Source organism: Eumetopias jubatus, unplaced genomic scaffold (genome assembly GCF_037043125.1).
Source record: "Eumetopias jubatus isolate StellerSeaLion01/CBP00866 unplaced genomic scaffold, mEumJub1_p1.0 scaffold_1, whole genome shotgun sequence".
Taxonomy (NCBI): Eukaryota; Metazoa; Chordata; class Mammalia; order Carnivora; family Otariidae; genus Eumetopias; species Eumetopias jubatus.
Window position 1 is genome coordinate 106774895 of NW_028274807.1, and position 22309 is coordinate 106797203.

The window sequence follows — 22309 nt, forward strand, 5'->3', positions numbered from 1 at the left end:
TAATCAGTGGCTCAGGGATGTCGTCGGAGACCGGGGTTCTGCCAGGCTCAGCCTGTCGGTGTGGTCCTTCAGTGGCTGCCCCTTCGTCAGACAGAGGTATAGCTACTTCAGGTAGCAGCTCCAAACACAGCCCTGTTGAGAGGGATCATAGTTTCTTCTCACAGACCTTTTTTTAAGAGCAAAGTAAAGACCCCCCTCAAAAGACCCCATCATTGGCCAGAATTGCTGTTACAGGCCCATTCCTAAACCAGTCTTCAGCAAGATAAAGCAATTAACATAACTGGAGCTCTGACTCTTGCACTCTTAAAAACTGAAAGGGTTTTTGTTTATGTGGGTTTCATCTATTGATACTGTCATATTAGAAATTAAATCTGAGAATTAAAAAAATACTTAATTCACTTAAAATTATAAACTATTACATGTTAACATATTTTTATGAAAACTTTTTCAAAACAAATTAGTGACAAAGAGTAGTGTTGCTTTCCTCTTTTGCAAGTCTCTTTAATATCTAGCTGAATAGAACACATATATTTTCCTACCTGCTTCTGCATTCAATCTGTATGTTGTATTGTTTTGGTAGAAATACGTGAGGAAAATTTAGCCTGACACAGATAAATGGTTGGAAAAGGGGGGGAACCTCATGGTTATGGGGATGCTTTGGATTATACTTTGGGGACGGCTGTACTAAGGCCAATCAAGATTCACCCTCTGCCTCCATTGGAGCATGTTTGTTTTTTTTTTTAATTTTTTATTAACATATAATGTATTATTTGTTTCAGGGCTACAGGTCTGTGATTCCTCAGTCTTACACAATTCACAGCGCTCACCATAGCACATACCCTCCCCAATGTCTATCACCCAGCCACCCATCCCTCCCACCCCCCACCACTCCAGCAACCCTCAGTTTGTTTCCTGAGATTAAGAGTCTCTTATGGTTTGTCTTCCTCTCTGGTTTTGTCTTGTTTCATTTTTTCCTTCCTTCCCCTATGATCATCTGGAATATTATACAACCCTCAAAAAATGAAATCTTGCCATTTACAACGACGTTGGTGGAACTGGAGGGTATTATGCTAAGGAAATAAGTCAATCAGAGAAAGACAAGTATCATATGATCTCACTGATATGAGGAATTTGAGGAAATTGGAGCACATGGTTCTTGCATACCTGAACAAAACCGAGGTTTTTCAACAAGGAAGAAGGAAGGAAAACAGTTGTAGGGGAAGACAAGCAATTCTAGAAGTTGCTATCCTCACCCAGTTAACTAGGACAAGTTCACAATGTTCCAGAGCTTTTAGCCACTTATATAAATGCCTCTCATAAGCTCTGCAGTAGACCAGTAAGAGCAATGGGCATCTTGTTGTTTCTTTTTTTCTTTTTAAAGATTTTATTTATTTATTTGAGAGAGAGAATGAGAGAGAGAGAGCACATGAGAGGAGGGAGGGTCAGAGGGAGAAGCAGACTCCCTGCTGAGCAGGGAGCCCAATGCGGGACTTGATCCTGGAACTTCAGGATCATGACCTGAGCCCAAGGCTTAACCAACTGAGCCACCCAGGCGCCCTTGTGGTTTCTTTCTAAATGGTGGCAACATTTACCCCTTTATTAGATTTTCCTAGCTACGTGAGAAATGCATGCTCATTGCAGTAAGCCAAAGAATACAGAGCTACATAAAGAAAAGATCAATCATCTTTATCCCTGTCTATGAATTTTGCACCTTCTCCTCCAAGGTTACTGATGTTAACAATTTGATGCACACCCAATTGGGTTGTCTGTTTTTCTGTTGTTGAGTTTTAAGAGTTCTGTATATTAATTCCTTATTAGTTACATGATTTGCAAATATTTTCTTTCGTTCTGTTGGTCTTTTTACCTTATTGATAGTGTCCTCGGTGCACAATATTTTAAAATTTTCATGAAGTCCAATTTGTCTGTTTTTTCTTTTGTCACCTGTGCTTTAGTGTCATACCCAAGAAATCCTTGCCAAATCCCATGCTGTGAAGATTCTATTCTGTTTTCTGTTAAGAGTTTTATTGTTTTAGGTCTTACATTTATGTCCTTGATCCATTTTAATTAATTTTTGTGGATGGTATTAGGTAATGATCCAACTTCATTCTTTTACATGTCAATATCCAAGCTTTCCAGGCCCATTTGTGGAAAAAACTGTCTTTTTTTTTTTTATAAAATGGTCTTGGCGGCCTTGTCAAAAATCATTTGACCATAGGTGTGAAGGTTTATTTCTGGGCTATTTTGTTCTATTGGTTTATATGTTTGTCTTCACGCTAATACAACACTGTTTTGATTACTGTAGCTTCAAGATAAGTTTTGAAATCAGGAAGTCTGAGTCTTCCAGTTTTGTTCTTTTTCAAGATAGTTTGGCTACTCATAGTTCCTTGATATTCTGTATGAATTTTTGGATGGATTTTTCTATTTCTGCAGAAAGTGTCACTGGGATTTGGATAGAAATTGCATTGAATCTGTAAATTGCTTTGGGTAGTATTGACATTTTAACTAAATTGTCTTCCAGTCCATGAACATGGATTTCATTTAGTTATGTCTTCTTTAATTTCTTTCAGCAACGCTTTGTAGTTTTCATTGTGCAAGTTTTCGACCTCCTTTATTAATTCCTAAGTATTTTGTTATTTTGATGAGATTGTAAATGGAATTGTTTCTGTAATTCCTTCTCAGATTGTTAATGTTCATATATAGAAATGCAGCCAATTTTTGTGTGTTGACTTTGTGGTCCTGCTACTTTGCTGAATTCATTTATTCTAATAGCTTTTTTATGGAGTCTTTAAGGTTTTCTATATATAAGATCATATCATCTGCAAACAGATAATTTTACTTCTTTCTAACTTAGATGCCTTTTCCTTCCTCCTTCCCTCCTTCCTTCCTTTCCTCCTTCCTTCCTTTCCTCCTTCCTTCCTTCCTTTCCTCCTTCCTTCTTTCCTTCCTTCCTTCCTTCCCTCCTCCCTCCCTTCCTCCTTCCCTTCCTTCCTTCCCTCCTTCCTTTCTTTCCTCCTTCCTTCCTTCCTTCCTTCCTTCCTTCCTTCCTTCCTTCCCTCCTTCCTCCCTCCCTTCCTCCCTCCCTCCCTTCCTTCCCTCCTTCCTTCCTTCCTTCTTTCCTTCCTTCCTTCCTTCCTTCCTTCTTTCCTTCCTTGCTTCCTTCTTTCCTTCCTAATTGCTCTGGCTAAAACTTAGCACTGTGTTGAATCAAAGAAGTCAAAGCTGGCACCCTTGCCTTGTTCCTGATTATAGAGGAAAAGCTTTCAGTCTTTCACCATCGAATATGATATTTATTGTTTTTTTCATATGTATCTTTTATTATGTTGGGGTAGTTTTCTTTTATTCCTGTTGTGTTGAGTGCTTTTATCATGAAAAGTGTTGGATTTTGTCAAATGCTTTTCTGCATCAGTTGAGATGATCATTTGGTTTTTTTCCCTTCATTATGTTGATGTTGATCTATTTTCATATGTTGAACGATCAGTATATTCCAGGAATAAATCCCACTTGGTCAAGGTGTATAATTCCTTTAATATACTGCTGAATTTTATTTGCAAGTATCTTGTTGAGGATTTTGCACTACTGTTCATTGGTCTGTATATATTTTTTTTCTTGTGGTATCTTTGTCTGGGTTTGGTATCAGGGTAATGCTGGCCTCATAGAATGAGCTAGGAAATGTTCCCTCTTCAATTTTTTGAGACGGTTTGGTGTTAGTTCGTTTAATGTTTAGTAGAATTCAGTGGAGCTATCAAGTTCAAGTATCAAATATCGAGTTTTCTTTGTTAAAAGATTTTTGGTTACTGATTGAAACTCCTTACTGGTTATAGATCTATTCACATTTTATTTTCTTTGTGATTTAGTCTCTGTAGGTTTTGTGTTTCTAGGATTTGTCCATTTCATTTAGGTTATCCACTTTGTTAGCATGCAATTTTTCATAGTACTCTCTTAAAATCCTTTTTATTTCTGTAGAATTGGTAGTAATGTCCTCTCTTTTGTTTCTGATTTTAGTAATTTGAATCTTTTCTCTTTTTTTGTTAATCTAGGTAGCTAAAGGTTTGCTAATGCTGTTGATATTTTCAAAGAGCCTGCTTTCGGTTTCATTGATTTTTCTCTGTTGCTTTTCTGTCTCTATTTCATTGCTCTTTCCTCTAATCTTTCTTTTTTTTTTTAAGATTTTATTTATTTATTTATTTATTTGAGAGAGAGAATGAGAGAGAGAGAGAGCACATGAGAGGAGGGAGGGTCAGAGGGAGAAGCAGACTCCCTGCTGAACAGGGCCCGATGTGGGACCCGATCCCGGAACTCCAGGATCATGACCTGAGCCGAAGGCAGTCGCTTAACCAACTGAGCCACCCAGGCGCCCCTAATCTTTCTTATTTTCTTCCTTTTCTGCTAGCTTTGGATTTAGTTTGTCTTCTTTATTTTTTTTTTCTAGTTCCTTAAGTTGTAAAGTTGATGGTTACTTTGAGATCGTTCTTGAATTTTATTTTTAGTTATTATTTTAAAAACTTATTTATTTTTAAATCAAAGTATAGTTGCCATGCAATGTTATTTTAGCTTCAGGTGTATTTTCTTTTTTGTTTGTTTGTTTGAATGTAAGCATTTGTAGCTGTAAATCTCCCCCTTAGCACTGCTCTCACTGTATAAGTTTAGTATGTTGTGTTTCATTCATCTTTAAGTGTTTTCTAATTTCCTTTATGATTTCTTCTTTGATCCATTCGTTGTTTAAAAGTGTGTTGTTTAATTTTCATAATTTTGTGAATTTTCTAGTTTTCCTTGTTAGTGGTTTCTAACTTCATCTCATTGTGGTCAAAGAAGATACTTTGAATGATATCTATGTTTTAAAGTTGGAGACTTAAATATGATCTAACCTGGAAAATGTTCCATCTGCACTTGAGAAGAATGTGTATGCTATTGTTGGTTAGAGTGTTCTGTTCATGTCTGTTAGACCTAACTGGTTTATTGTGTTTGTATCCTCTGTTTCCTTATCTTCTGTCTATTTGTTCTATCCATATTGTTAGTGGGGTATTGATTTCTCCAACTATTATGTAGAAGTGTCTACATCTCCCTTCAATTCTATTAGTTTTTGCTTCATATATTTTGATTTGTCATCAGATGTATCACTGTTATAATCATCGTATCTTTGAACCTTTTATCAATGTATAATGTTCTTATTTATCTCTTAAAAACTTTTTTTGATTTAAAGTTTATTTTGTCTGATATTAGAGCCACCTCTGTTCTCTTTTGGTTACTATTTGCATGGAATATCTTTTTCCATCATTTCACTCTCAATCTGTCCAGGTTTTCTGGATCTTAGTTGAGTCTCTTAAAGTTGGGTCTTGTGTTTTTATCCATTCTGCCAGTCTCTGTCTTTTGATTGGAGAGTTTAATCCATTTACATTTAAAGTACTTACTGATAAGGAGGGACTTATTTCTGTCATTGTGCTATTTACTTTCTATATGCTTTATAGCTTTTTTGTCTCTTGTTTCCTGCATTACTTTTTTTTGTTTAGTTGATTTTTTTTTGGTAGAGAAATTTTAAATTCCTTTCTCATGTCCTTTTATGTATAATTTACAGTTGTTTTCTTTATGGCTACCATGGGGATTACGTTTAACATCCTAAAGTTATAATAATATTCTAACATGAATTTACACCAGCTTAGCTCAATAGCTTTTTGAATCTGATTTTGTTTGTCCATACGTACTGGCAGTAGGAAGTTTTCATGTTTCAGTTAACCAGGTTGACAGCTGAGGGATTTCACGTTCTGAAAATCTGCTACCTGGAAAGCAAGTGTACCCCAGAACTGCACAGGGAACAATTTTATGAGAAATAGAGAAACAGGTGATGCTTGTGTCAGTGAGGAGAGAAAAGGAAAGAGGAAATTAATGAATAATAAAGAAGAAGCTGATGTCAAAAATAGGGAAAGTTAGGTTGAATCAGGGAATGATTCTCATACAGATTTGTCAGAATTTGATAGGGTTTTAGGTAATATTCTCATAACAGAATAACATCCTTGATTGGGCATACATTTAATTACATTAGTTGAGGAGAACAGCTTTGGAATGTTCATTATTATTACATTTCAAATAGGCCTGAAACTTTCAACTGTGAATGAATACTGCGAATAATGAATCTTCAGTGGCTGTATGAAAAAAAATCCATCCAGTGTAAAATGTAATTCAGGTTATTTCTGCAATATGGCTATGTTTCATGGAGGTAGATGCAGTACTCGTATCTATTACAAGCAATATAGTATTGTGTGTAAGGACTCAGACTGGCATTTCACTGCCTGGCATTCAGCCCCAATTCTGCCATGTACTGTGTAACTTTGGATAAGTCACTTAAATTCTTTTGCCTTAGAATCTTTGTCTGTCATGGTGATATTAATCATGGTGTGTGCCTTATGTAGTTTTGTGAAGATCAAATGAGTTGATATACACAGAGTGCTTAGAACACTGTTATTAAACACATAGTAAGCACTTATAAATAATAGCTACTATTTTTATTGCTAAAGAGAGGTAAGTACTGACAAATTTTTTGCTTTCGTTTTCAGATAGAGTCTGAAATCTCAGTGGCCCCAGCCTGCAAGCCTCACCAATTTTCTCCATCAGTCCATTCTCCTCCATGATTTCACCACCTTATCTCTTGACCCTACAAGGGAAATTATTACCTCTAGAAGACTTTAGGCAGTCCCTTATGGATGTTGTGAACTAAAGGTTCACACCTTCCCTATGAATCAGGAATCCTGCAAACTGCAGCCTGTAGGGCACATCTGGCCTATCGCCATTTTTGTATGTGCTCCTGAGCTAGGAATTGGTTTTCAATGGCTGAAAAAAAATCAAAAGAAGAGGAATATTTTGTGAAATTGTGAAAATTATATGAAATTCAAATTTCAGTGTCCGTAAGTACAATTTTATTGGAACATAACCATGCCAATTAATTTCTGTTTTGCCTGTAACCACTTTCATGTCACAGGGGCAGAATCGAATAGCTTGCAACTGAGACCCAATGGCTTACAAATCCTAAAATAATCACTATCAAGCCTTTTCCAGAAAAAGTTTGCCCACCCCTACGGTAAATACTACCATTCAATGCTTTACATTTTCCTGTTTTTTTTTTTTTTTTAAGATTTTATTTGTTTATTTGACAGAGAGGGATAGCGAGAGCAGGAACACAAGCAGGGGGAGTGGGAGAGGGAGAAGCAGGCCTCCGCCAAGCAGGGAGCCCGATGCGGGGCTCGATCCCAGGGCCCTGGGATCATGACCTGAGCCGAAGGCAGACGCTTAACAACTGAGCCACCCAGGCGCCCCATACATTTTCCTGTATTTTTTGATAGAAAATTCTAGGCCATAACTTGTCATTCAGTTTTTACTCTCCCAGTTTTTCTTTGCAGAATGATAGTTTCTCTTCTTAAACTTATCCTGTCTAATGATGCAAATCATTAATTTAGAGCTTTCTTGGGCACTCCTATCTTAATTATGAAGAATAGCTTTAAGATATCAGAATACTTTTACTTGTAATTGTATCGTATACCATGTGTACCGTTACTGGAAGAGAATGGTTTTTCCTTTCATAGAATCTTAGAGTTGGAAGGGACTGCCAGGTCATCTAGTTGTGTTCAATGACATTATAGATGAAGAAATGGAAGACCCAAGAAGTGACATAAGTGACCCTCTGTCACAGGGCCAGGTCAACAAAGAATCAGGACCAGTGTGCATTTCTCGGTCTGATTCTCCCTCTGTTTATGTCTTACCAAACCCATATCCCCTAAACCAATTGTCAAAGTCAGCTTTTGCATTGACACTGAAGGCCTTGCAGACACAGGCCCACCCTAAGGGTTTGTATCAGCAGAATACTCATCCTTAGGGTTTGCTTGTCTTTACCTTTTCTCTGGAGAAGTCTTTGAGAGGCTTTGGTAAAGAAGTATAAAATAAAAGGATGAGAATATTATCACTATTGGACTCATTTCATCACTTCTTTGAACTCTGGCACAATACCTTGTTGGGCTCAGAGCAGTGTCCACAGGCAAAAGAAATAGACAGAAAACAGAAAAAAAATGACATTCAGTTACTTATTAATAATTGGCCCAAACGTTTCACTCTTTTGATTCTTCAGTTATTTTTACCTTCATCCTGGGTCACCTGTTAACTTCCAGGTGTCAGATATAATGAGGTCCTACCTGAACTCTATAAGGAGAAATTGAATTAGAAAGAACTGGGCTGGTTATTTTCAAATATTATAAAGGGAACAAAATGTGAAATGAGGTATTTACAGTATGAAAATAACCTCTATATATATTTAGAAGAAATAAGACTTTCTGGTTGTTTTTTACTTCTTGAGGTAGAGTCTCCTACAACCATAATTTGAATCACCTAAGAAATGTCAGTATTCTGTGTTACCACTGGGAGGACTGTTAATATTTTGGCTTTGAAGATCAGTTTGATGTCATCTGCTTGATAAGCAAATATTATCCATTTCCCCCTTTCTCTCACCTTACTCCCATTCTCCCATTTGTTGGTTTTAAACCTATACCTTTCCCTTACTTTGATTTTCTGCTTTCTTTCCACCACTTGTTTCTTCATTCTTCATTCCCCTTCAAATTTTGAAGCTCAATTTGGTTTTCTAAATATACACACGATTCCTGCCTTCTGTAATTTACCCCCAACAACTATGAATCATTCATTTTTTTAAAATATCAGTTCATCCACTGGTTACCATTTATTCTGCTTCCTTACTATGTAAAACAACCCAAGAGCCATTCCCCCTGAGGGTTTTTTAAAACCTCAATTCACCTGATGTAAATCTTTTGTATCTAAACTCAGCTTCATACCCTCAGTCACCTAATATCATACTGGCATTTTGAGGGTAACCTCCAGCATATCAGGCTTGCCCTGAAGTTAGAAGTTTGACACTATTAGGCAAGAACATTTAAAACTAGTAATAGGAAGACGAACATAGTCTAGAGATAGGCCTTCTGCACAGAAAACAAGAGTACTAGACCAGGTTGCCAAAAACCTGGATCTCTTACTAATTTATCCTTAATGAATTCTCTCCTCTCCTCTAGCTTTATATCCTCATCTGAACAATGAGGAGATTGAACTAGACAGTCTGAGTTTCTAAATGTAGGAGGGGGCCAAGAAAAGGGAACTGAAGATGTTGTCTAGTGGGGGGGTGTTGTGAAGGTAAAAATATACTAAATGGAAGGTCGTAGAGGAAGAAGGTAAGGCCTAAATTTGGTATATTTGGGGTTTCATCAGCTCATATTCCTTAACGGATTGGATAAGAATATGTGAGGTAAAGCAGCTCTCAAGACATGGTTTGACTCTCCTTTTAAAGTGAAGGGAATCAGATACAAGTGCCCATTCTCCTGTTGCTTGTGGTAACTATTGGCGGCTCACTCGCCTGTGGATCGCAGGCAGGGCCTCCTCAAAAGACTTTCTTCTCAAGTTCCATGTTTATGATAAATGTCCTTGTGAGTGTTCTGTGAGAGAGCAGTTTTTATTTTGATGAAAAAAGTATTTTTCTTGACCTTTCTTCATGTGGGTGAAGCAGACCTTTGAGGAAGCTGATAAGAATGGTGACGGCTTACTGAATATTGAAGAGATACATCAACTGATGCACAAACTAAATGTCAATCTTCCCCGAAGAAAAGTCAGACAAATGTTTCAGGTATGTTTTCACAGTTGGGTTGGACTTGTGTAAAATACTCATTGGAAGTTACTGTTGTACTTGGATATTTCAAAGGCTGTTTTGTTTTGTTGAAAGTTGATATTACCTGCTCTGTATTGTTGCATTTTTCTTTGATGAAAAGAGAGGTGTTTTGTTTTGGGAAGGAAAAAAAAATCTTCCTAAACTTAACAATTTCACTTCCTAGGATGCTTTTTTTATTGTTGCTGTTTTCAGAGAGTAATTATAAGCGCTTTACCTGGCACTTAGATAATGGAGTAAACCTGATCAAGGCCCTTTGAGGGAGTGATAACATCTCATGTGCCTACCTCACGGAGCTCTTGTGAGGATCAGAATCAAGACTAGATAACATGAGAAAACAGCACTTATTGAAGTCCTCGAGAGGCTCTGTTTCATTTCATAGGAGTTTAAGATTTAGAATCCATGATGCTTAGAAGTGCTGCATCACTCCTACTGTTTAGGGAACTCTCCAGAATTCCATTCAACTGTCTGTTGGTATTAAATGAGATGCTCTTTCCCTGTTGGTCAGTCCTTGAGGAAAATCCTTGGGCCAAAACTTACTCTGTGGCCCCCAGCTGGGACTGTACCTAGTCCTCCATCGAAGGTGCAGAAGTGAGCTCTGTTGAGTGAGTGCAAAGACAATGTTAGATTATTAATAATTGCTAATATCCTAATTTAGGAAGTGCTGGAGAGAAGAATTTGGAGACCAGTCATATGCACAATCCATGTTTTGCAATAATTTTCTAAGTGATTAGGTGATATTTTGTGCATGCAAAAATAAGCAGAGTGTGTGATATTTTCTGATGGTTAATGTTTTGTGCTGCTTTTGTTTTCTAACCATTTGTTCTTAGAGGCAGTAAGGGCAGAAATAATGTGAGGGATGAGTTGCAATGATGAATGGAAGGTGGAGGCTGGTTCCATTCTGTGACCTCTTACCGTGGTCCTGTCCTTGGGAAGCTCTTGGCTGGACATGGTTTGCAACGAGGGGGACTTGGTCACATTGCCCTGGAGAGCAACAGAAGAGAAAGGAAAGAAGAGGAAGGCGTATGCTGTAGAAAGAACCCCAGAGATGGAAGAGGGGCTTTGGAGGGGAAATGTATTGTCACAAATAGAGTGAACTGTCTTTCAACTATATGGAAGGGTTTGCCACATTCCTGGCACTCCCTGTGATATCTCCCTTTTGTCCTGTTGTGAGCCCCACACTCCTAGCTGTTCCTTTCCACAGAAAATGCTCATGGTACTGAAGAGGTAGCTGCTGATCAAATTAGAGGGGCCAAGCTTAAAGAGGAAAGGCAAGGTCTATACCTACAAAAATAATGGTGTGGGGTACTTTTTGGAAGTTAGGTAAGGGAGTAACATAAGATACTGATCTATTTTTATTTATGCATTTTTCTCCTTCAGACACCTTTTGTTTCTCATGCACTAAGCATTTTGCAGGGCAAACCAGGAAATGTTTATGTCAAATGTCTTATGTGTTCAAAGTGAATCCTTTAGATAAATTTTAAGAAAACATTAGGGGTCTCTTTTTGTGACCTTAGGTTTAAAGACTTATCAAGCCAGAAGTAGGATAAGCAGTAGGACCTGCTGGAGAACATTTCCACTGCAGGCCTTGTACCTAGCAGGATTGTGGAAATGCTCTTTGTGGGGGTGATAGGACCAAAGGTCTTGGTATTATTTCAGGAACATTCTTCTTCTGGCGAATCGCTGGTGCAGACATTGAAGCCTTCCTAGGATTTTCTTTGCTTTTCTGTTGCAGAGCAAGATTCAAGTAAAATTTTTTTCAAAATAATCTTTTACGTTATGGATAGCTACTTTTTTTTTTAAGATTTTATTTATTTACTTGAGAGAAAGAATGAGAGAGAGAGAGCACGAGAGGGAAGAGGGTCAGAGGGAGAAGCAGACTCCCTGCTGAGCAGGGAGCCCGATGTGGGACTCGATCCTGGGACTCCAGGATCATGACCTGAGCCGAAGGCAGTCACCCAACTGACTGAGCCACCCAGGCACCCCTGGATAGCTACTTTTTAAGTCTCTAGATGCTATTGTTTACATGTCAGTTTTATGTTCTTAATTGTTTAGGCATTTATAAGGAAGTCTTGAAAAAGTTACTTCTCTGTATCTAGGGTTAGATACTTTGAAACAAAGTTATGGCAGAAATTTGAATATTAGACCCAGTTTCTTAAAACACAGTGACTCTACAAACAAGCATCTTGCACACCAAAAATGTGGACATTCTATAGACCATTCTCCTTCTACCTTTAGAAGGACAGAAGGCAATCAGCTCCATAATGAAACTGTGTGTTATTTAAATATTGGTTAAAGTGTGTGCTCATAATTATCCCAAGGTTAGCAAAATTTTTAAAAGTATATTTTTCATGAGCACATTGACTTTCAAAGCTATGTTTAAAACCCTGTAGCAGCTGAATATATACATCCCAAAACCTGTGCAGTTCAAGATGCCATTCATTCCCTGTCAGTTTGGGTTCAGTTATAACTGTGTTCACATAAAATGAAGATCATGTAAATGGATTGGCTGCTCATTACATATTCCCAACAATTTTAGGGTTTTCTGACAAAGTCAGCCAATCAGAAGGAAGATAGATGTTGAAAGATTCTTGCTCAATATTACTAGAAACAAATAATTTCAACTAGAAATCAGTCCAGGTGGATTTTTCAGACTTCTGTGGAGGGAAAACAAGCAAGTACCAATGATCCTGATGGCTGCAAGAGCAATAAGCTACTTATGCCGAATTAAGAGAGATTCTGTTATATTTAAAAATTATATTAGAATTACATACAGTTCAGAACCTGGTTAGAGACTAGTATTTTCATAATGTGTTACATATTTTTTCTCTTTTGCTCATGATTTGTCTCGTCCAACATTTTTCTTTTTTCCTTTTTTTTTTAAGATTTTATTTATTTATTTGAGAGAGAGAATGAGCATGAGAGGCGGGAGGGTCAGAGGGAGAAGCAGATTCTCTGCTGAGCAGGGAGCCTGATGTGGGGCTTGATCCCAGGATCCTGGGATCATGACCTGAGCCCAAGGCAGATGCTTAACGACTGAGCCACCCAGGAGCCCTTTCTCTAGCTTTTTGAGTTGAATTATTATCTTATCTGTTTTCAGTCTACCTTGCTTTCTAATAAATTGAAAACTTCATTTCCTTCTAATTACTGCTTTAACTCATCACACAAATTTTAATATGTAGTGTAAGTGTTCACCTCTATGTCTCATTTCCTATTTAGAAATGTATTATGTTGTCTTCAGAATTTTTTTAAAGCTTTTCTTGTTGGTTTATAAATTTACTGTGATCAGAAAAATTGGTTTTTATAAGATTGATTCTTTATAACATGAAATGTTTTTTGTGGCCTAATAAATAGTTAAATTGACCCATGTGTGCTTGAAAAGAATGTGTTTACCATTTGTGAAATGTGTTCTAGCCTTTTTATAGAAAATATTATTTCCCAGTACTGAATTTCCTATTTCAAACTCTCACACTGCATTGGCTTTTCTCTGACTTTCAGGAAGCTGATACAGATGAGAATCAGGGAACTCTGACATTTGAAGAATTCTGTGTTTTTTACAAAATGATGTCACTGAGACGGGACCTTTATTTGTTGCTCTTGAGCTACAGTGACAAGAAAGATCACCTAACTGTGGAAGAACTGGCTCAATTTTTGAAGGTGGAGCAAAAGGTATCATTGGACTGTTGGATTGAATGTTTACTTAAAAATACCTAAGAATATACAGGTTTCTTCTGGTGTTGGATATAGGTACACTTTATTTTTAGGATAGAGGGGTACATATCACAATTCCACAAAAAGTCTTATGAGTTATTTATAACACGTTTCTAGCAGCTTTTATAAGGGAGTGATAAATTGAACACTCACATAATTTTTTAACTTAAGTACGTTGACTATAGATAAGCACATTTTTCCACAAAGTAATGGATGTTAACTCATGTGTTTCATTTTAGATATAATGGTTATGTTTTCTTTATACTAATAATATAGGTAGATATTTGTTAACTATGGTGTAATTCTTAACTAGCAATATAGTAATCCATTGATAATTCTGATAGGAAATTGACATTGGATCATATCAGAAGACTAAGTAAATTAAGTCCTGATTAGCAAAGAGAACCCCTAAATGTGTTTCAAATAAGAACTTTTTAAAAAAGATTTTATTTATTTATTTGAGAGAGAGAATGAGAGAGAGAGAGAGAGAGAGAACATGAGAGGGGGGAGGGCCAGAGGGCGAAGCAGACTACCCCCTGAGTGTGGAGCCCAATGCGGGACTCGATCCTGGGACTACAGGATCATGACCTGAGCTGAAGGCAGTCGCTTAACCAACTGAGCCACCCAGGTGCCCTAAAATAAGAACTTTTAATTTTAATACTATGTAGTCTGAACTGTGGTCACCAAGGCTTGTCTTCTCATATTTTTTTTAATATCGCCTTAAACTCTTTCTTACTGATGTAGAATAAATGAATTTTTTTGTTTTTTTAGCTTTATTGAGTTACATATGACTAAAATTGTATATGTTTAAGGTGTACAATGTGAGGTTTTGATATAATGTGTACATTGTAAAATGATTACTACAATCAAGCTAACTAACATATCCATCACCTCACATAGTTATGATTTTTGTGTGTGTGTGGTGAGAACACTTAAGATCAACTCCTAGCAAATTTCAAGTATATAATCTAGAATTATTAACTATTGTCACCATGCTGTACATTAGATCGCCAGAACTTATTCATCTTGCATAATTAAACCTTTGCGGTCTTTGACCAACTTTCTCCCCTTCCCCCTCCAGTCCATGGCAACCAACCAGCATCTACTCTGCTTTTATGATTTTGACTTTTTAATTTTTTAAGATTTTGGTTATTTATTTGAGAGAGCGCGCACAAGCGGGGGGAGGGGCAGAGGGAAAGAGAGAAGCAATCTCCCCGCTGAGCAGGGAGCATGACCGGGCTTGATCCCAGGACCCTGAGATCATGACCTGAGCTGAAAGCAGATGCTTAACTGACTGAGCCATCCAGGTGCCCCTATGATTTTGACTTTTTTAGGTTCCACTTTATCAGTGAGATCATTTGTCTTTCTTTGTCATTTCATGTAGCATAATTTCCCCTAGCTTTTAAAGATGTCACAAATGGCAGGAATGATTTAATCAATCATGCCTACATAATGGGACCTCTACTAAAGGCCCTGCACCATGAGGTTTGGAGAGCTTCTGGGCTGGCGAAGCTACACGGATGTATTGGAAAGGGGAAGGGGTATACCGTGAGAGGGCATGGAAGCTCTGAATACCTTCCCACATACTTGCCCCGTGCATTTCTTATTTGGCTGTTCATGAGTTGTATACTTTGTAGTAAACCAGTCCTAGTAAATAAAGCACTTTTCTGAGTTCTGTGAGTCATTCTAGTGAACTACGGGAACCGACAGACTTTCTCCTTGACTAAACTCTTGGCAGGCTCTTCTGAGTTCTTTTTTGATGAGGTCCTGTCATTGGGCCTTGTCTTCAAGCGTCCAGCTGTAGCAAGAATCCTGCTAAGTCTCTTTAACCAAAACCTTCATCTTTGATACCTGATCACCTCAATATCTGATAAAATTCCTTATCTTTCACCATCTCCTAAGTGATATTTGATCACTTTTTTTCCTTCAGCAAGAACCCTGTTAGGGAGGTTTAGCCAGAATCCCCTCTTACCCCTGATGTTTCCTCCACTGACCCCGACCCAGCTCCTTGGGTATAAATCTCCCTTGTCCACCCTGTATTTGGAACTGAACCAGTACTATATACTGAGTTCTTTTTTCCCCTATTGTAATAGTTACTGATTAAAATCTGTTTTTATTGCTTTAAATACTGTCCAGTTCTGTTTTTTCTTTTTTTCTTTTAAAGATTTATTTATTTGAGAGAGAGAGAGAGTGTACGTGTGCACGCAAGTGGGGGGAGGGACAGAGGGAGAGAATCTTTAAGCACACTCCCTGCTGAGCGTGGAGCCTGACAGCGGGACTAGATCTTAGGACCTAGGAGATCCTGACCTGAGCCAAAACCAAGAGTCAGACGCTCAACAGACTGAGCCACCCAGGTGTCCCATGGTCTGTTTTTTCCTTGATAGAACTCCCCGATTTGTAGTAGGCCAAGCAGAAATGCATGTATCCTGAACACCTCATTTGCGGCTAGAATCTGAGGTGGAACAGTCTATGGGATTGAACACTTAACCTGTGGGGTCTAATGCTAAATCCACATAGTTAGTGTCAGAACTAAATTGCATCGTTGGGCACTCAGTGTTGGAGAATTGAGAACTTGGTTGGTATTAGAAAAAGATACACTAGATTTGGTAATGATTTACTTTACCCCATTCCACAGTCACATACATTTTAGGAGTAACAGATTCAGATTTAATAAATTTTGGTGTTGCTTTCTTAAGGATTAAGGGTTACCAAAATGTTTCTATCAAAATCCGTTATTTTAATTAGTTTGCTAATTGGCAAAGGCAGAGATTCTCCATTAACAAAGTTAACTATAACACAGGTAGAACATGGGGATGGAGTAATAGAAGAATTTTTTTTCCCTATGCCCTACTACATACATCTCTTCTCCTCTTTTCTGCCTTTATAACTACTTTTGCATTCTCACCTGGACAACTCTTTTAATACAGTAGAAAGAACATTAGACTGGGAGCCCAGAAGACCTACATTCCATACCCTACAGCCTTTATTGGTTAGAGAATCTTGGGCAGTTCATTCATTATTGTTTCTAAGCTTTTGTTTCCTAATGTATAGAAGGGAGTTGATATCTACCTTTCCAAACTCACAGTGTCAAATTGAACATTGATTGTAATGATGAATGTGAAGGCCCTTTGACACAGATATTCAGAAGCACAGCAATATAACAAATTAAAATTACAATATTTAAAACTACTGACTTCAAATTCATTTGGACAAGTGGAATTAATCCAGTCCATTTGAATAACAATAGTGAATGTCACTCACTAAGGGGCATGTGTTTCTTCCCTCCTTTTGGTTATATTGACATTCAACCAGTAAATTTTTGTTAGGGAAAACAGAAGCCAGTGTTCTATGACATCTGCCCCTGGCAGACGATTACCTGCATCTAGTTTAATTTTCTAAATTAGCTTGAAGCTACATATGGGCATAATCTGAAAGATATTTTATGTTTTTATTTTTTATTTTTTTTAAAGATTGTATTTATTTATTTGACAGAGTGAGCGAGCGCAAGCAGGGGGAGCAGCAAAGGGAGAGGGAGAAGCAGGCTCCCTGCTCAGCAGGGAGCCAGATGCAATGCGGGGCTTGATCCCAGGACCCTGGGGTCATGACTTGGCCTGAAGGCAGACGTTTAACCAACTGAGACACCCAGGTGCCCCTGAAAGAAATTTTTCAAAAATTATCATACATCAAGATACATAAGCCATAAAGGAAAATATTAATGTCTTGAAACTTTTAAGTTTCTGTGTAGTCCAATTTATCAAACACCATAAAATTAATGTCTAGCACAAACTAGGAAAATACTTGTAACATACAAAGGGAGAAACAAAATTCCTTAATATGGAAACTGCTGTCATAGACTACTGAGGAAAAAAATGAATACCCAATAGAAACATGGGCAAAACATTTGAAACATAAAAAATTTCATAAAAAATCAATAAGCCTATTGAAAAGTTCACCCTTCATTAGGAATTCAAATATATGAAATAAATGAAAAGACCATTTTTCACCCATCAAATTAGTAAAGGTTAAAAAAGTACTATCAGACATGGTGTCTGTTTCTTACATTTCCAGTGAAGTTGTGGAACAGTATAATCTTTCTTTAGGACAGTTTAATTATCAAATTTTATATAACTTATAAACCTTTGACTAATCTGTTTTACTTAGTTCATTCTAAGGAAATAATTGTGTACATAAAAAAAAAGATGTGAAGTTATGCATTTCAGCGTTCTTTAAAATAGAGAAAAATTGGGCACAATCTAAATATGCAGCAAGAGAGTCATTAGTTAAGAGTTTTGTGGGATTTTGAGTTTTAAAACGGGATTTTCACAATCGAACAAATTGGAGGCAATTTGACAATTCATATGGCAGTAATTCATTCACTTTTGATGGCATAAGATTGGTGTATACACCAGAGTATTCAACTTTTACAGATTTACTCAATTGTGAAATGAAATATCACTGCTGGTCACATATGTTGTCAAAGATTATGTGAAATCAAATATTGGCCCACGGGTCAGATTTTTATTTCACTGAAGCTCTCTGAAACCTGAATTCATACCTTTGACAGGTCCAACTGCTGTTTGATTAGGTCTTTCATTTTTAAAACCTGGATGTGCTAGGGGAGAATTCTCTCTGTCTTTTATATCCATGAAGAAGTGCCAGTTAAGAAGAAACCAACTGGCTGACATTTCTCTTTCATTGCTTCCTTGCAACCACAAATAAAGATCGCCGACATCCACAAGCCTGTGATTCCAAAGTACTAGGTCAGGTTGAGGTTTTTTGGTTTCATTCTTTCCCCGCTGTGTTTGCCAAAAAGCAATCTACGTCTCCTCCAGATTTACTATCCGTTTGCTGGCACTGGGGTGGACTGTACTTTGTGTTCAGTGCTTTTCAGAGTTTTGGTTCAGGAATGATAACTGGGTTTCATTCCCCCATCCCCCTGACAGCCTTTCTTAACAAGCCTCTACTTTCTTTCTATCCTTTTGTTTCTTGGGCTCGAGGAGAGAGGAAGTGAAGGCAGGACAACTGAAGCATCCTTGCAGTCTGAGAAACCACCTAGCTGTTTACTGAGTGCAAAGGCTACACCTCCGTGAATAAATCAAAAGCAGATTTCTCTTCATGCAGATTTCACTTTCATCTGAAATATACATATGGGTGGTTAATTCCAGGGAAATTTTCAGAGCTTTACTGATCTCATGCTAGAGGGCCTTCTTATTGTTACTTGTTTATCTGACATAGATCTATACCTTATCTCATTGTGGTGCTTCTAACAGTTATCCCCTTTGTGTCTTTATTCTTTCTGCTAAAATAGTCCTTTGATTCTTCTGATCCAATTACCAGCGTCACTTGTGCCATCTCCCTTCATTATCCTTTACTGAATCCAGAATGATTTGGTGAGAGTCATGGTCATTCTAACCTTATCTCTCTATAAGAAATAATTATAAACATTTATTCGTTTATAACTACACCTTTTGGTGCCAGTGTACCTCTAATTTTTTTTAAAGCATTTTCCTCATCATAAAAGCATTCCTTTAAGAGTCCTTCCTGAGGGCACCTGGGTGGCTCAGTTGGTTAAGCGACTGCCTTCGGCTCAGGTCATGATCCCGGAGTCCCGGGATTGAGTCCCACGGCGGGCTCCCTGCTCAGCGGGGGGTCTGCTTCTCCCTCTGACCCTACCCCCTCTTGGGCGCTTGCTCTCTCTCTCTCTCTCTCAAAAAAAAAAAAAAAACCAAAAAAAAGAGTCCTTCCTGAGTTTCTGTTTCATTTACTTATTCACAGTTAACACAATTGAGAGAGTTTTCAGAGTAATTGTATCTTGTAATATTTTTGCTGCCTTGAATAGAGTTCCCAAATGACATTTTCTGTGAAGTAGTCATTACATTCAAATGCTTTGAAATATGTGGTTGAATATTAGGATGAGTTAGAGGTAGCCAGTTTGGGGAGATAAATTGTTCCTTATTCAGCTGAAAACTGAAGGACCGTTCATTTAGAGATGTTCCTCCACTCCCTCCTGAAATTACCCCAAGATACAGGAAAGAGACTTTTTTTCTTCTGTGTAAAACTACAAGGACAAAGAGAACAGGGAAAGAGACAGGAACAACAAGATCTTGAAATTTGTCTGATCTAAAGGAGACCCCAGAGCACTGAAATTCAAGCCCACAGAGCAAGAAACACAAAGCAACTTCATTCACTCAGTGGAATCCCGGAGAAGCTCAAGAATCAAAGTTACATGATACTCTTGAAAATAGGAGATGAGGAGGGGTGACAAACACAAGCATTGGTTGGAAGTGGGTTCTAGATCCTCTCTCCTACCTCTTGCAGCAGGGTAACTGTCCCTCCTCCAACCTGGCATAACAGTGGAAGTCAGAACCGGAGAAGGATGGCCCGGAAGGGTCTAGATTGAAGCATCCCAGGCCCCCCTGAGTACTGGACATGTGGTCTGTGAAGATGGCTGCAGGAATTCCCCCATTCCTGTATGTGTGCCCCTTGTCAATATGACTTTCCTTCTCCTCCCATCAAGCAGTAGACTCTCCTTTCCTGCCCCTTGAATCTGGCCTGGCTTCGGGATTTGGTTTGACTAATAGATTGTGGCAGAAATGATGAACAAGGAGCCTCTGGAAGCCCTGATGGTTCTACTCCTACCCTGTTGGAACTGTGTGACTACCACATGAGGAAACCGGGCTAGTGTTTTTGAGGATGAGCGACTCCCCAGAGAAAGAGGTCCAGAACCAACAGCCGGCACCCACCACAGGCATGTGAGTGAGGCCACCTTAGACCACTGAACTGTAGTCAGGCAACTGGGTGCCTATAGTCACTTGAACAACCCCTAGATGAAAACAGCAAAATAACTGTCCAGCCAGACCCAGTCCCACTTGCCATCCTGCACAAATGTGATTTAAAAAAAAAAAACAACAACAAACAAACAAACATGGTTGTTGTTTTAAGCTTCTAAGTTTTGGGTGGCTTGTTTCAGAGAAATAGGTAATGAGTTCAAGGACAAAGTGAACATGTGTGCATTGAAGTGGGAGAACCATAACCCTCTTCTAATACTGCTCCTATGTTTATATAGGGGAAATTACAGGTAGGAAATAGGAGAATATGACAAGCCATAGTGGGTTGGATAGTGGCCCCAGAAGATATGTCCCAAGTCCTAACTCCCAGTACCTGTGGGTGTGACCTCATTTGGAAATAGGGTCTTTGTAGATGTAATTAAGTTAAGGATGTTGAGATGAGATCATTTTAAATTCAGGATGGACCCTAAATCCAATGATGAGTGCTCTTAGAAATGACAGAGAAGACAACCGAGACACACAGAAGAAGGCCACAGAGGCAGAAACTGAACCTACAAAGCCCCAAGCCAAGGAATGCCAAGGTTTGCCAGCCATCAGCAGATGCAAGGACAGAGGCATGGAGCAGATTCTCCCTAGAGTCTCCAGAGGGAATCGACCCTGCCAACACCTGGAGTTTGGACTTCTGGTCTCTAGAACTGTGAGAGAATAAATTTCTAAGTTTGTGGTAATTTATTAACAGTAGGCCTAGAAAACTAATATACCAACCCCAGAAAAAAAAAACCCAAACCTGAAGATATTTACATCAGATATCTAGTAAAATAGTACAGCCAGGGACTTCTACAGTGAAGCCCACCAGTCAATCAGCTCTGCTCAGGAATTACAGAGCTTCCAACTAATTTATTTTGATTTTAAATACATGTTTAAATAATTTAAAAAATGGGTTTTAAAAAGGCAAGGTTACCACATGTTTGAGGAAATCCTCTACCATAAGATACAGAGACCAAGGTAAAGATAGAGCATCAGGAAACTTGGAGAACGTAGAGGCAGCTCAGGGAAAAGGACATTTTTTTAAAAACTGCCATTAATATCAGAGTGATGCAACGCGAAACTGTAGCCATGAAGCCAGAGCAATACGCTCTGGGAAAAGACGGTTCAGAGGAGGAAAAGAGCAGAGAACGAAATTCAATAAATGGCTTGGGAGATGGTGAGAAAATTGCCCATAAAATAGAGCAAACACAAAGAAATGGAAAATAGAAAGAAAAGATAAGGAAATTAGGGGGTCAATCCAGAAGGTCCATTCTCTGAATAATCGGAGTTACAGAAAAAGATAAGAAGAAATATAAGGGAGGAAATTATAAAATAAATAATACAAAAAATGATTAACATGGAAGGTTAGAACTCTCTAGGCTGGCAGGGCCACTGAGTGCCAAGTGCAGTGAATAGAAGATCCACAGAGGGGCACCTTGGTGGCTCAGCTGAGCGTCGGATTCTTGATTTTCCTGCAGGTCATGATCTCAGGGTTGTGAGACTGAGCCCCGGGTGGGTTCCATGCTCAGTGGGGAGACTGCAAAGATTCTCTCTCTCTTTCTCTCTCTCTCTCTTTCTCTCTCTCTCTCTCTGTCTTCTCACCTCTGTCCCCCCTGCCCCCCGCACTCGCGCACTCTCTCTCTCTCTCAAAAAAAAAAAAAAAGGATCCACACAGAGACAAATCATAATGAAATTTCACAATGCCAAGGATAAAGTGAAACCCTAAAAGTTTACATAAAGCAAGAGAGAGAGGAGAAAAAAAACGTCGATGCAATTAACAAGCAAAAACGGGTGCTGTCAAAGGACTGGAATCAGTATGGCATCAGACTTCTCAACAGCAACTCCGGAAACCAAAAACATAGGAGCAACGATTTCCTGACCTCAAATTTTCACCTGGCTGATCTGTCCACCGAGTGTGTGTGCAGAGGAAAACACACATAAGAACACAAAAACACATGCAAGAAATAAATAATTTGCTTTCTGAGTGTTCTCTGAGGAGTGTGAGGGGATGAAGTCAGAACAAAAGCTGATTGAAGTGCTGGAATCCCACCAGCCTGGAAGAAGGACCTTTATAGGGGAT

At 38.4% G+C, this 22309-nt stretch overlaps 1 protein-coding gene across 3 annotated transcripts in view; it reads left to right on the forward strand.

Moving 5' to 3' along the window:
• Positions 1-22309, forward strand: part of PLCH1 (phospholipase C eta 1) — a 169649-nt gene that overhangs the window by 88439 nt on the left and 58901 nt on the right. For all 3 annotated transcript variants that reach the window (XM_088020892.1, XM_088020895.1, XM_028103164.2), the window contains exons 4-5: positions 9535-9664; positions 13202-13372. In XM_088020892.1, the coding sequence (XP_087877018.1) occupies positions 9535-9664; positions 13202-13372 (301 nt within the window). The remainder of the gene's footprint in view (positions 1-9534; positions 9665-13201; positions 13373-22309) is intronic.